At 39.3% G+C, this 13,623-nt stretch overlaps 1 protein-coding gene across 1 annotated transcript in view; it reads left to right on the top strand.

Annotated features, from left to right (window-relative positions):
* PIEZO2 (piezo type mechanosensitive ion channel component 2) overlaps positions 1–13,623 on the top strand; it is a 283,328-nt gene that overhangs the window by 256,887 nt on the left and 12,818 nt on the right. Inside the window, exons 40-47 of the mRNA XM_077784376.1 lie at positions 6,407–6,796; positions 7,805–8,063; positions 8,575–8,757; positions 9,165–9,417; positions 10,159–10,291; positions 10,700–10,847; positions 10,961–11,175; positions 12,896–13,054. Coding sequence (XP_077640502.1) covers positions 6,407–6,796; positions 7,805–8,063; positions 8,575–8,757; positions 9,165–9,417; positions 10,159–10,291; positions 10,700–10,847; positions 10,961–11,175; positions 12,896–13,054 — 1,740 coding nt within the window. The remainder of the gene's footprint in view (positions 1–6,406; positions 6,797–7,804; positions 8,064–8,574; positions 8,758–9,164; positions 9,418–10,158; positions 10,292–10,699; positions 10,848–10,960; positions 11,176–12,895; positions 13,055–13,623) is intronic.

The raw sequence follows: 13,623 nt of genomic DNA, 5'->3' as shown, positions 1-13,623 counted from the left end.
CCCAAAAAAGAGCAGGTGGCAGTTTGTATTTTAAAGTAATGATTTCCAGTAAATGTAGAAGTGACTAATTAAATCTAAAGCATCCCTATGATTGTGGATCCCAGGTTGCAATGGAAAACTTCTGGGAAGGGGCAGAGGGTTTCTGTTCTGGTTGTCCTGCAATCCTTTGGTTGCACTACTAAAAATTCTGCAGCAGACTTTAGGTCCCTGAGTTAGGTGAAAAAGTCTGTAAGCACAAAGGAATGCTGAAGCACAGAAGCTATTCCATTATAATAAGACATAATCCTCAGTGCTCAGGATAGGAATCATTGTAGGTAAACATTGGATAGCCAAAGAGGAAAATTCTCCTGATCAGCTGCAGGAACTGTAAATTTCTTGTAAAGTTGAGGGCTGACCCTCACAAGTGTAATCAAGGGATGTTGTTCTTAGCCTGGATAAAGATCTGAAAGGACTTATGTAGAGTGTCCTCTGTGGGTTTTTTTGGTTTTGTTTTTTTTTTTTTGTTTTGTTTTGTTTTTTTTCTTTTAGTAGGGCTGTCATTTATTCTCAGTAATTTCTCTATGCAGTAGAAACTATGAGGTACCCATAGGGTATTTGTTTGGTTTCTCTTTATGTATAAATACCCTCATGTTTCCTACAGGCAAAATGCAAAGTTCATACAGGCCAGGAGAAAGCACTGACGCTGTTTCTTTACCAAGTCCTTTGAGGAGCACCACCAGAAGGGATTGGGATCTAGCATGGCAGAGCATTTACTGCAGATTGTCTCCACTTGACTGATACTCTATTTATTAGGTTAAAAAAACTGTGAATTTCAGTAAGATGATAGGGAACTTACTAAAACTAGTTGACTGTCTTTCTGGGGCTTTGCCTAAAATTATGTACTAGCAGCTACACACAGGTCCTAAGTCTGATTTCAGGTTATCTAAAATTTCATATCCAGTTCAGTTTATATTCATTTTTGCCAATCACAAATAAAATTTTCAGTTCCTCACTCTACCTTTGTGTAGACTTTTATAGGAGCTGAAGGAAGGAATCCCTGTCAGGGTGTTTAAGAGCACCACCTTTTATCTGTGCTTCCCTCACTAGGAGAGAGAACAAAGTTTGAGGCAGGGGGTACTGGAGAAGAAATTTTTCCTTGGGAGGCAGAAGAAAGGACGAAAGGAGAGCCCCTGTTTCAGATGGATCAAAGTGATTAATTTAGGCCTGTGATTTTTAGGGATTGATTAGGATTTTTTCTTGGAGACATGGTGAATATAGTAATACAGATAACAAACAGATAATGCCAGTGAGTAATCAGCCCTCGGACAAGATAACAAAATCAGAAAAAAATGTAATTCACCCACTAAGCTGAAAAACACTTTGTGAAGGGTAAATTTGTTTAGCAAAAAGGAAGCCATGAGCTTAAAAATTTCCAACTCACTGAGGATGAAAACATCTCTGCTATATATGTATCCCTATTTAAAATGGATATCTTATCAACTTTATGTAAAATGTTTGAACTTGGGACTTTTTATGAGAATTCAATTTAAAATACGTAGTCATTGAATGATTGTAAAAAGCTAATGCTTTCAAGGTCCCAAACAAAATTTTGAAAAATCAGTTGGAAAGATATGTTTGGATCAAATTTATGTGATAGGCAATGACTTGTGTCAACACCAGCTTTGCTCAGTGTGAATCTCTCCATTTTGCTGGTGTTCACATTTTCTCCCCATTTGGAAGTGTGCTCCTAAAGCACATAAAGAATACACAGGCTGTGCTTCAGGGGACAACTCACTCACATCTCCTGATATTTGAGGATACAGTGCAGCTGCTCAGTCAGTAATTACTCTGATGATTTATTCTTCATTTAAAACAGCTCTAAACCAAACGTTGCAGGCACTTGTCTGGACAAATGTTTTTATCTATTTGGATTAATAGATGCTTTTCCTTTGATTTTTCTGGGAGCAAGGTCAGAGCTGGCATGTTTGGGAGGGCAGCTGGCATATCTTTTTTCCTATTGAAAATATATGAGTGGGCATGTGAACATAAATAGCTGTTCTGCATAAGTCCCTTGGACAATTCCCTTTGAACTATGTCATTTAACATCCTTCAACACCTTACTATTAGGTGTTACCCTTCAAAAGAATAAACTCAGCCCTTTAGATCTAAAATTACATATGCATAAAGGATCATAGTACATAGACAGAAAGGTCGTCTGCAAAACTGAATTGTCTACTTGTTGCCATTTTCCCATATTTTAGCACCAAATCCTCACAGATAGAGCAACAGCCTGGCTGTTTCCCATATTTGTATGTGCAGAGGGAAACCTCCTCCTTCAAGAGCTCCTCAGGTTGGTAACACCAAGCTTCAGCTGAACTCCTAAGGTGCTGAATCACACCTTCAGGACAGACCCCTGGTCCCCTATCATAAACCATGCACCACGAGACAGCCCTCCAGGTTTTGTCTAGAGGGCCTTGTGTGCCTTTGTGCACACACAGAAATAATGAAGTGGCTTGTAAGGGGTTTTGGCCAAGTGAACTGGCAGGACAGAGGTGCCCCTGCCGTTGAGGCAGCTCTTAAGGAAAATATTTCACAATACCTTTGGTATCTTGGTGATTCTTTTCTTCTGTTCACAGGCCAAGGTATGCTTTTAGCCTCAGTCAAAAATGCCATTCAGTCAAAAAAGATCATCAGTGTGGGAAGAATAATTGCTTCTTCTCTCCACATATTTTTGCTTTTTCCTTCCCATTTTTTAAAGTCAATAGTTGCAGACTGTAACTTCATGCCAGCAGATTTTTTTCCTCACTTCAAGCTAGCAAGGCCAAAGGAACCTGGAAACCGCCGTTGCCCTTCCTTCTGACCTTTTTCCCAATTCTCTGTGCCCCTGGACAAACATCATGCTTGCCAAGGAAGCAAATCCCCTGCTGCCACTGCTCAGGTGTAATACAAATGGAGTCAAAAGAAGAAAATTAGAGTGTAAATCCTGAATTTTGGGGTCTTTTCTTCTTTCATTGTATTTGAGACACTCAGGCAGGTCACTGCATGTGTTAAAACATCAGACCACTCAACTGTTTTCATTGACATCTGTGTTTGTCAAAGATTTTTACAGGAGAAATAACCTTTTTACCTGCCATATGTCATTCTTTCCTGTTGCTCTGTTAAATGCTTGTATTTAATTATATACTTACTTTCTCATAACTCATCCAGTTCTTCTTTTCTGCAGTTACACATGAATGCTCAGTGTATTGTGTATGTCTCTGGTGTCCTGTTGTATTTGATAAGTGAAAGGAGATAAGGGTTTATTATATCTGTTCTTTATTTCAAGATGCGCATGTTACCAATTTTGAAATACTTTTAAGCTGTGATTGAAATAAATGAAACCTTCTGGAAAGAATCATCAGGACTTCCTAGTAAATATCAAAATAAAAGCCATCCCATGCAGAGCAGGTTATATTTGACATGCATTTACTGGCTAAGTAACATATCCGATTTGGCTCTTTGGTTTGGAAAGAGCATTAGCCAATGTCTGACAGCTATTTTTTTTATTTGTGGAGTATGAGCTTACTCAGTTTTAAGGGCTCTTTTAGGAAATTGGCTTGTACCTGTGTAAAAAGGTTCAGCACAGGATATCAATAATAAAAAAGAATTTGTTCAGAGGAGGTCCCTTCCCAAAACATACTTGTGGAATCTGGAAATTTCAGGGATAAACAAACAAAATAAAACCTGCTCACATATGTAAGTCTGTTCCCCTGGAAAGTATGTAGGTTCAATATCTGCTTGAATAGTGAATAGAAGGCCTTAACCCCTATATGAAAATGACCATGACTAACCTGCATATAGAAATGCGTTTCCCTGGTGACTCTAAACAAATCCTTATCTTCTCTCTGAACCTTTTTTCTCCGTGTCGATGTTTAGCTGCATGGCGAGCATATTTGTTTACTGAACCATGTGTACCGTAATGCCATTTGTATTTAACACTGTCTCTATAACTGTTTGCGCTGCTGTAGCTGCTACACTGAAGCAACCATGCTGTTCTCAAGGCAGTCAACCCTTGATGATTTAGATGGACCAGACTCTGTTCCTAAAACAAGTGAGCGCGCTCGACCTAGGCTTCGTAAAATGCAGAGCATGGATATGTCCTCCTCATCAGCTGACAGTGGCAGTATAGTGTCAAGGTGCTTAACTCATGCATGCTTTGTTCACTCATTTACCCATACCATTATTCTGACTGCAGCATACAGGGTCTGTGTTTGCAGACCCGAGGTGTGCAGGGTGGTTTGCATGGTTACAGGAAGCTTTACTCCCTCCAGGGTTGTGGCACAGTTCTGAGATTCGAAGTCAGGGTCATAATCTAGGATTCATTTGCTGTTTCATTTTTTTGTTCTGTTTTTTGGGGTTTTTTTCATCCTCAATTCATGTACTTTTTAACATTATTCCACAACATTATGCTGAGTGTATAAAAACAGGCTAAGATCTGTATTTATTCAGCTAAAAAAGTGTCTTATTTTCAGAGTTACTGAGTGAGTGCTTGTTCTTAAATTGGAAGCTGGAAGTTAAGTTTCTCAGCTAATCAGTTATCCTAAATATGGACTGAGATGTGTAATTTTAGAAACTAAGGCACCATTGTGTCAGTTTTTCAATTTTTATTTTTCTCCATATGGGAAAGATTTTGAAATATGTATTGATTCCTTTACCATTGATTTACAGTGAGGTATTGGAATTAAGAAAGGGAAAATAGCTATGACAAAAAAGCAAATAATATTACTATCCAGTACAAGAGAAAACTGTTCAGAACTGTTCATTTACTTTTTAGAATGTAAAACCCAGGGATTTACGTGACATTGGGAAGCAGTGTTTCAATAATTTAATAAACATTATATATCTGAATTTTTATATAATTTTGCATCATTGTTTTTCAGTTTTGAAAGTGTTTGACAAATTTTTTGAGTCAATCAGTTTTGAAAATGTGGGATTCTATGAATTTGTACATTTTAACGAGTAAGAGTGCTACTGTGAATCATCCAAACACATGTCATCATAAGTGTTACATGGTCTAATTAAAACTCTGCTATAAATAACGTGACCTAACATAGCCATAATAAGTTTGGAAGCAATTTAAAAGAAAAAAAAAAAAGTGAACTTAATTTTTAATTTTGGCAGAAGATGGTAGTGCCAGATGGCTTTGCTAATGCCAGTTTTCACTAAAATATTATAGTTTATGTGAAAATATGGCCCCTTTAATTTCATAGGGGCTATGTGAAATCTTGTTTAGTCTTTGTTGAAATATGCAGCCAACAAAGACTGAGTTGGTGCCTGATGTCTAACCTGTGGAGGAGCGGAATGAGACTACAAAGAAAGAGAGGGGAGAGGTAAAAAAATTCTTGAGAGAGAGGGCCACAATAGTAATCAGAGGGCTGAATGACACTTCCCATGGAGACAGGCTGAGAGAGCTGTTCATGCTGGAGAAGAAAAGGTTCCAGGAAAACCAAAGAGTGAACTTCCAGTATTAAAAGAATAGCTACAAGATAGCAGGAGAGGGACTTTTTGCAGGGTATGGAGTGATAGGACAAGGGGAAATGGCTTTACATTAAAAGAGGACAAGTTTAGATTAGATAATAGAAAGAAATTATTTATTCAGGGGGTGGTGAGACACCTGCCTCAGGGGAACTGGAACTAGATGATCTCTAAGGTACTTTCATACCCAAACCATTCTATGAGTCTATGCAAATCCAAGAGTAAGGAAGATGAATCAAGCAAAGAACTGATCAGAGTGCATCAGAGAGCTGAATTGGTACATACAGAAGAAAAGCAGGCAGGTAAAGTAAAAGGGAAGACTGTATTGAAGAACATAGGGCAATCTAAAGGTAAGCAAGATACCCTGTTACTGGAACAGTTTCATAATTTGGTTTATATTTCTACATGCTAGCAACTTACACGTTCTTTTATTTGAATCAGAGTTGATATGTGTGTGTTCAGTTAATGTTTCAGTTGTGTACAATGCTCATACAGTGGTTGTTAAAAGCACTCTGTTTAGAAGGAATCCCATGGCTGCCTATCCTTCACTATGAAACATGTCTCAAATAGACGCAATAGCAAGTGTTGACTCTGTTCAGAAATGTCTGAACTACTTTCAGAAAGGTAGTGTAGTTTCTCTTGTTGATAATATTAATTTTCCCCTTGATGGTGCTAAAAGATGCTGAATCACTGTGAGTTCAGTGGGATGTCATTTAGGGAACAGATGGACCCAGATGTTCCATCAGTGTAAGAGGAGACCAGGATGATGTCTTTTCTACCAGATCATATGCACTTTGAAGGCCTGGGAATGCAATGAGGTTGCTCAGCTCTCTGCATAAAGATACAATTAACAAATTTTCCTGATCATATGTCATATAAAACTTGGCTGACTCTCTTCATCCATCTCCAACAGTGAACCCACGCAGGTCACCATGCTCTATTCCCGTCAGGGGACCACAGAAACCATTGAAGAGGTAGAAGGGGAGCATGAGGAAGAAGGAGCTCATTCTGCATCAAGGTTGGAGGAAGAGGAGGTGGAAGATTATAGCCTGGATTCAGAAGGAGCTGCATATACTCCCGATACCGATGCGCCATTGTACTCCACAGTGGACAGCAATGCAGAAGCTCCACCTTCCTATAGCAAAGCTGTCAGCTTTGAACACCTTCCATTTGGCTCCCCAGATGACTCAGCTGGGAAGAGCCTCATGATGGTGAGCCCGGACGACAGTCGGACAGACAAACTTGACAGGATTTTGCCCCCACTGACGCACGAGCTAACAGCTAGTGAGCTGCTCCTGAACAAGTAAGAATCCTCTACCAGGAAAAATTGTTATCACACTGTGTAAAATTTTGTTATTACTTTGAGGTTTTGTTTCAGAACTAGCCTATAAATTCTGATACAGACCTTGTGCTAAGTTTGGTTTAAGGGAAGATGCTCATTTCCTGTGCAGTTGTTCTAATTAGAGGTTTCTAAAATGACTCAAATTCATCTTGGAAGGAATCTCTGTTTTCTTCCTAGATGCCATATTTAATCGTTCTGATTAGCATTGAATTTCTGTGCTGCAATTGTCTTGGGGTCAAGGACTTTTCTAAATATTCTTTCTGGAGAGGGCTTTTCTTCTCCAGGCAGCTGTGATTTCAAATGAGTTTCCTCCAGGGCTATCTGGGAAAATGTTGCTCCTTTAATTATTTTGGATTACTGTAAGGGAAAATATGACCTTTGGCAGTTTTTGTTTAAGCCAGTGAGAGTTGAGGGTTATGGTGCTTTCATAAGGGAGAGGATGTTCCCTTCTTTGCCCCTTAGACACTGTGTTCACTAGCACAACCAGCATTGAAGTGGGAATGGTGCCACTGCACATCTTCAGCTGCTCTCTGGCCTGACTTATTTGGAGAGGGCTTCCCCAAAAGTGAGGGCAAAATCTTAAACCACAGAACTGCCTTTCAGCCTGCCTGACTTATCTGTGTTGATAAGTCAGATGTGAATCCACACCAGTATTGGGTGATTTGCATGAGATATGTTGGTTGGGCAGCTGTAGGAAAATCGTGTTTGTAGAAGTTCTTAGGTCAGGCTGATTATCTTTCTGAATAAATTAAAAAACAGCAGAATAGTGCTTCTAGGGTTTTTTTTTCCTGAAATTCTTGTTTTCTGAGCTTAGAATCAGGCTATTTGACCAAATCCCCTCCTTTTTTCTCTTCCATTGAACTGAACAACAAATTTTAATACATTTCTAAAGGAAAAATAGTAGCAATTTTAAAAGCAGCTCTTGTGAAGTTCATGTTCAGTTCACTTGTGGTACTCTGCTCCTCACAGGATGTTTCATGATGATGAGTTGGAGGAATCAGAGAAGTTCTACGTTGGTCAGCCTCGAGTCTTGCTCCTTATTTATGCCCTGTACAATACGCTGGTGGCCCGGTCAGAAATGGTGTGCTATTTTGTGATCATCCTTAACCACATGATCTCTGCCTCCATGATAACCCTGGTGCTTCCTATCCTTATATTCTTGTGGGCCATGCTGTCTGTTCCTCGGCCAAGCAAACGCTTCTGGATGACAGCCATTGTCTACACTGAGGTATGCTGCTGGTTTTGCAAGCCCACATCTAAGACAGAAAGCTGAAGTTGTAATCTTTGCATGGCCCCCTTGCTGGTTTTGATCTCTGGGATCTGGGCTGGATGTTTGGCCCTTCATAGTAATACAAGTATTTGCTGAAGACCACAGGAATTTTTGTGGTATGGAAAGGTCTTGTTTGTTGTTTACTCTATTGCAATGAACAATATCCTTCCTGGCATGTAGAGCAGTTCTCACAAGAACAGACCATTTGCAAACTGTTGGTTTGTAATGGTTAACCAAGAATTCAGTGCTCGTGGTATCTCAAGTACCACTGAGTATCATCTGCTGGTAAATTTTGATTGACTTTGTTACTGGAGAAATGTAAAGTGTTATGCCTCTGTAGTAATGAGTATGCTTGTTTATATTCTCATAAAACTGACAAAGTAATCATATTTTATCCCTCTTACTGTCATGAGGCTATTATATCTGACATGCTTATAAAACACTCCAAGTGTGTTGTGTTTCCAAACAGGTGGCCATTGTCATCAAATACTTCTTCCAGTTTGGCTTCTTTCCTTGGAATAAACATGTGGATTACACAAAAGATAAACCTTACCATCCACCCAATATTATTGGCATTGAGAAGAAAGAGGGTTATGTGCACTATGATCTTGTTCAGCTTCTTGCTTTATTCTTTCACAGATCCATTTTAAAGGTAATCTGGGTTCATGTAGTTTTTTATTTTGTATTTAATTTTCAATTTTAATTTTTTAAATCACTCATGATACGAAGAAGTTATTCATTTGATTATCAGGAAAAAATTTCTTCCATGAAAAGGTTATTGAGCATTTGAAGTAGCTGCCCAAGGAACTTGTTGATTCACCATCCCTGGAAGCGTTTAGAAGACATTTAGATGTGGCATGGAGTGACGTGGTTTAGTGGTGGATTTGGCATTGCTGGGTTAACAGCTGAATTGATGTCAAAGAAATTCTGCAACTTAATGTTTCTATGATATCCCAACACATTGAATTTGTCTTCTCCATTGTGAGCACATAACTGAGCTGAGCAACGCCTGTGACAAAAATACAGGCTTGATATGTTCTCTTCTTGTTTTTCTACTAGTGCCATGGATTGTGGGATGAAGATGAGAAAGGAGACAGCTCCAGTAATAAAGAGGATACTGATGATGAGCTCTCTCTGACAGGAGGCAGGAGAGACTCTTCTGCCTCTTTGAAATCTGTCAATCTTGCCGCATCTGTGGAGTCCATCCATGTCCACTTCCCTGAGCAGCAGACTGCCATCAGGAGGAAGAGTTCTAGTAGCATATCCCAGCTTTCTCACAGGTCCAGCTTCTCCTCACACAGATCTAAGAGAGGTAAATGTCATGGCATTTCTGGGATTTGAAGGACAAATGTTCATTTCCCGTAGGATCATTCTACTGAAACCTTGGGCTGGTTGCTGAGGATCTCCAGGGGCTACTGAATACTGCTGCTTCTCAGTGATGAAGTAGGATATGAACCAATGTATCTTCATGTTTGAACATACTCCAAGCCTTCCTAAAGTTCAAATGGAGAGCCATACTTTGTGATTCATTATGTTTTTTATATGACATTATCCAAAAGCTAGTAAAGGAATGCTCAGTGTGGCCCAGATCCAGAAATTCTGGTCCAGCATAATCTCCAGCTAGAGGGAATGCAAAGCACATGTATTTTTCATATCTACATTTGTAGAAACATGAATTAAGAAAGAGTTTTTATTAGTTAAATTGAAACATATTACATGTCCCATCTTGTAAAAAGGGCAGGAATACTCTAGCCTAAATACATATAATTGCAATTGAGGGACTGAGTCAGATCAATCAAATACTTGCTTTTGTCACTAGTCTGCTTTCTCTTTTTATAGCTATTAATCAAGTTTTGATCTGCCAGTCATTAAACCTTTACTGGATGCTCTCAAGATGTTATCATGCTGGGGGAAAAAAAGAAGAATTCATTTCAAAGCTTCTTTCAAATGTGGTAGTCATATGGCATGGAAGTCTCAATATTTATTACTTTCTAACTTTAGTATTTAAATTTTTCTTTTGAATTGACTTCTCTTTCCCTCCCCTTTTTTCCAGGAAGTACCAGTACACGAAACAGCAGTCAGAAGGGAAGCAGTGTGTTAAGCATCAAGCAAAAATCTAGAAAAGAGCTTCTCATGGAAAAGTTTCGAGAACAAATTATCAAAGCCAAGGCTTTTACAATTAAAAAGTGAGCAATAAGAGGGGTTGTGTGGGTTTGGCGGGAGGTTCCAAACAGTAAAGCAGTAAGCCATCATTTTAAAGGGAGCAGGCTACTACTGATGTTAATTCAACATGTATGCAGATGTCCCACCAGCTGATCAGACATATCATCAGTTGTTCAAATAGTATCTTCCTGATAAAAAAGCTAAATATCCCATGTGACGTTGGTTGGCTATGCATATTTCTACTGAACAAATGCTAATACAGTGGTTTAGAAGCAATCACAACAAAGAACTGCTGTCTCTGCAGTCCTGTGAAGGCTGTCAGAGTAGATCTTAGATATCTTTAAAAATATTAAACATACCACACTCAGCCTTTACTTTATTCAGTGCAAGTTATGTGCTATTAAATCACATTGTGGTCTGTATTGTTTTAGGACTCTCCAGGTGTACATGCCCATCAGACAGTTTTTCTACAATCTTATTCATCCAGACTACAGTGCAGTGACTGATGTGTACGTGCTGATGTTCCTCGCAGATACAGTGGACTTCATCATCATTGTGTTTGGATTTTGGGCTTTTGGGGTATGTCACAGAGGCATCTATCTGTAAATCCTCAGCAGGATTTACATGTTGTAGATGCTAAATATTATGCAAGTGTCCTTTTTCCTTGACCACCCTTATATTTTTCTTTTCAGAAACATTCTGCTGCAGCAGATATCACCTCTTCATTATCAGAGGACCAGGTCCCAGAGGCATTTTTGGTGATGGTGCTTATTCAGTTTGGTACCATGGTGGTAGATCGAGCACTGTACCTCAAAAAGACTGTCATGGGAAAAGTCATCTTCCAGGTCATCCTTGTTTTCGGAATACATTTCTGGATGTTCTTTATCTTGCCTGGAGTGACAGAAAGGTATAAGCCTTATAAAGAAACAGTATGGGTGGAATACTAATGCTCTACCAAGTTCTTTGTATTTAAATTGGAGATGTTTATAGCTAGGCTTTGGAATCATGATCAAGTTTCTTCTTTGCCTCATTTCTAAGCAGAAAGTTGGAATGCATTTCCACAGCAGTAACTGTGGCCAATATAAGTTTGAGGAAGAATTAGTTATATAGGTATAGAAATATTCTCAACTTAGGCCAAAATGCAAGCAGGTGAAAGAGAAATTGCCTGTAATTGAGTGATTAGAGCTTTCAGCTGAGACAATGTTGGCCTCTGATCCAATTCCATGCTCCCAAGACTGCAGCAGGCTGCTTTAGAATAGCAAGTAGAAAATGTCTCCCTTAGAGTAACATAACTTAGCACTTTTCTGAAATGTGTGAACTGTGGATTTAAATCTCCTTAAACTGAGGAATGTCTGAAATATGTGTCTGTTCTGAAGAGCAAAGTTCTCCTCCCATGCTCCTGACACTTGGTTCTGGAGGTGGAGGCGGTCACCTGGTGCATAAAATTTTGTGTCACGTACCTGGTCAGGCTCACTCCCAGATTTAACATTTTTCATTTCATGGCTCAGGGCACTGACCACTGCAGTCTGCAGTGCAGAGGTGATAAGGTTCCCTCCCTAGTGTTTGGCTAACTCCCCTCTTCCTACTTTAAGTTGCCTTGAAGTATTTCCCTCTTTCTATTGACTGTCCATGGAAATTGAGTGTATCACCTGGGCACCTTACACTTCATTAATATTCAAGTTATTTTACTGGGAAAAAAGAAATTGCTTTATAGTGTAAAAGAAAACTGAAAAGTCTCACTTCCTCTCAAAAAGAAAGTGAAATATCAATTGTGCACAAATTTGGAAAAAAAAATCATTTTTCAAATGGATCTCTTATCTACTGCACATTGAAAACAGTTAGGAATTGAAACAATTTTGACTTTGTGCTTTTGGAAAATCTTTATCAAGTTGTTAATATCAAATCTGCATCTGATACATCCTGTATTCCTTCTAAGTGAGATTAGAACCCCCTGCAAATTTTTTAATCAAAATACTTCTGTGGGATTTAATTGAAAATATTGGGTTATGGCTGGCTGGCAAATGCTGTCCATCATGAAGCATCTGCTGCAGATGCTATTGAATAACAACCAGAATGGCACATGTGAGGTGAGGCTGAGGGTTAGTTCAGTCTGGAGAAGAGAAAGTGTAGAGCTGTCTGAACTATGGGAATAAGACTTGAGTCAAGCAGGAAAGGGTGGGAAATATTTTCAGAGGTCACTCCATCTTCAGTTCCTGTATGAGGTGCTGACATGAACACAAGTAGCCATTAAAAGTGCCTTGATTGAGCCCCTACCCAGGACTCACAGAGGGTTGAGCCATCATGGGGAAGAGGAGGACTGATTGTGTTGGGCAGCAAGGGACCTTCGGCATGCAGAGGGAGAGGCACTGCCCAAGGCCTTCACTCCTTGGGGAGCCCATTCCCAGTCTCTCCCCTGTGACCCTGAAGTGGCAATGGATGCTGGTTTTAGACTTTTTTCATTCAGTGTCTTTCTAATTCTCCTTTAAGCCTGCCATGGGGTTAGCAACCATGACCTTTTCACAGGACCTCAGGAAGGGGAAACTGCCAGGAGAAAAATACCATTTCCAGCTAATTCAGTCATACACAGATACAAAGCTCATCATTTTCCTTTATCTTTTCCTTTACAGGAAATTTAGCCAGAACACAGTTGCCCAGCTCTGGTATTTTGTGAAATGTGTTTATTTTGGCTTATCAGCTTATCAGATACGCTGCGGATATCCAACTCGTGTTCTTGGCAACTTCCTCACAAAAAGTTATAACTATGTCAACCTGTTCTTATTTCAAGGGTAAGCATAGACTTACTGCCTTTCTTCTTTCTTTTGTGTAATAAGGATTTGCTATAGTGAAATCCTGGGGTTATTCATGACTTTTCTTCACAGACTGCTGGAAATAAGACAGTAAATTTTGCACAGCACGCTCTATATAGGCCATATGTCCCCTGTAGTCCACAAGAAAAAGAAAAATCTATTTCTGGAAGGCAAACATCATAAAATTCCATTTCTCAGTCTGAAACCAGAAGCCTGATATACCAGTCAGCCATTCAGTCCCCTATGAAATAGACGTTTTTAACACTTCCAAGAAATCACCTTTGTGAACAGAAATAGGGACTACACATTGTGCTAGAAAACAGGTAGTGTTATTAGTTCTGCAGTCCTAAAAAATAGGAAGGTGTGAAATCCTAAAGAGACATTTGGAGCAGGTCTACCTGCTACACCTCAGCACATGAAAGAAATTGACTGAAAGACACCTGTGAAACAGAAACTTAAAAATAAGCACAAAAAAAGAGTTTGCTTTGAGAAGTGTTGCACATTTGAAACTCCTCAGGAGTTCAGAGTGTTAGGGCAAGGAACAGGCG

The sequence above is a fragment of the Lonchura striata genome, chromosome 1 (assembly GCF_046129695.1).
Source record: "Lonchura striata isolate bLonStr1 chromosome 1, bLonStr1.mat, whole genome shotgun sequence".
Classification (NCBI taxonomy): domain Eukaryota; kingdom Metazoa; phylum Chordata; class Aves; order Passeriformes; family Estrildidae; genus Lonchura; species Lonchura striata.
The sequence above is the reverse complement of the archived record's forward strand: the minus strand, read 5'-3'. Positions and strand labels throughout refer to the sequence as shown.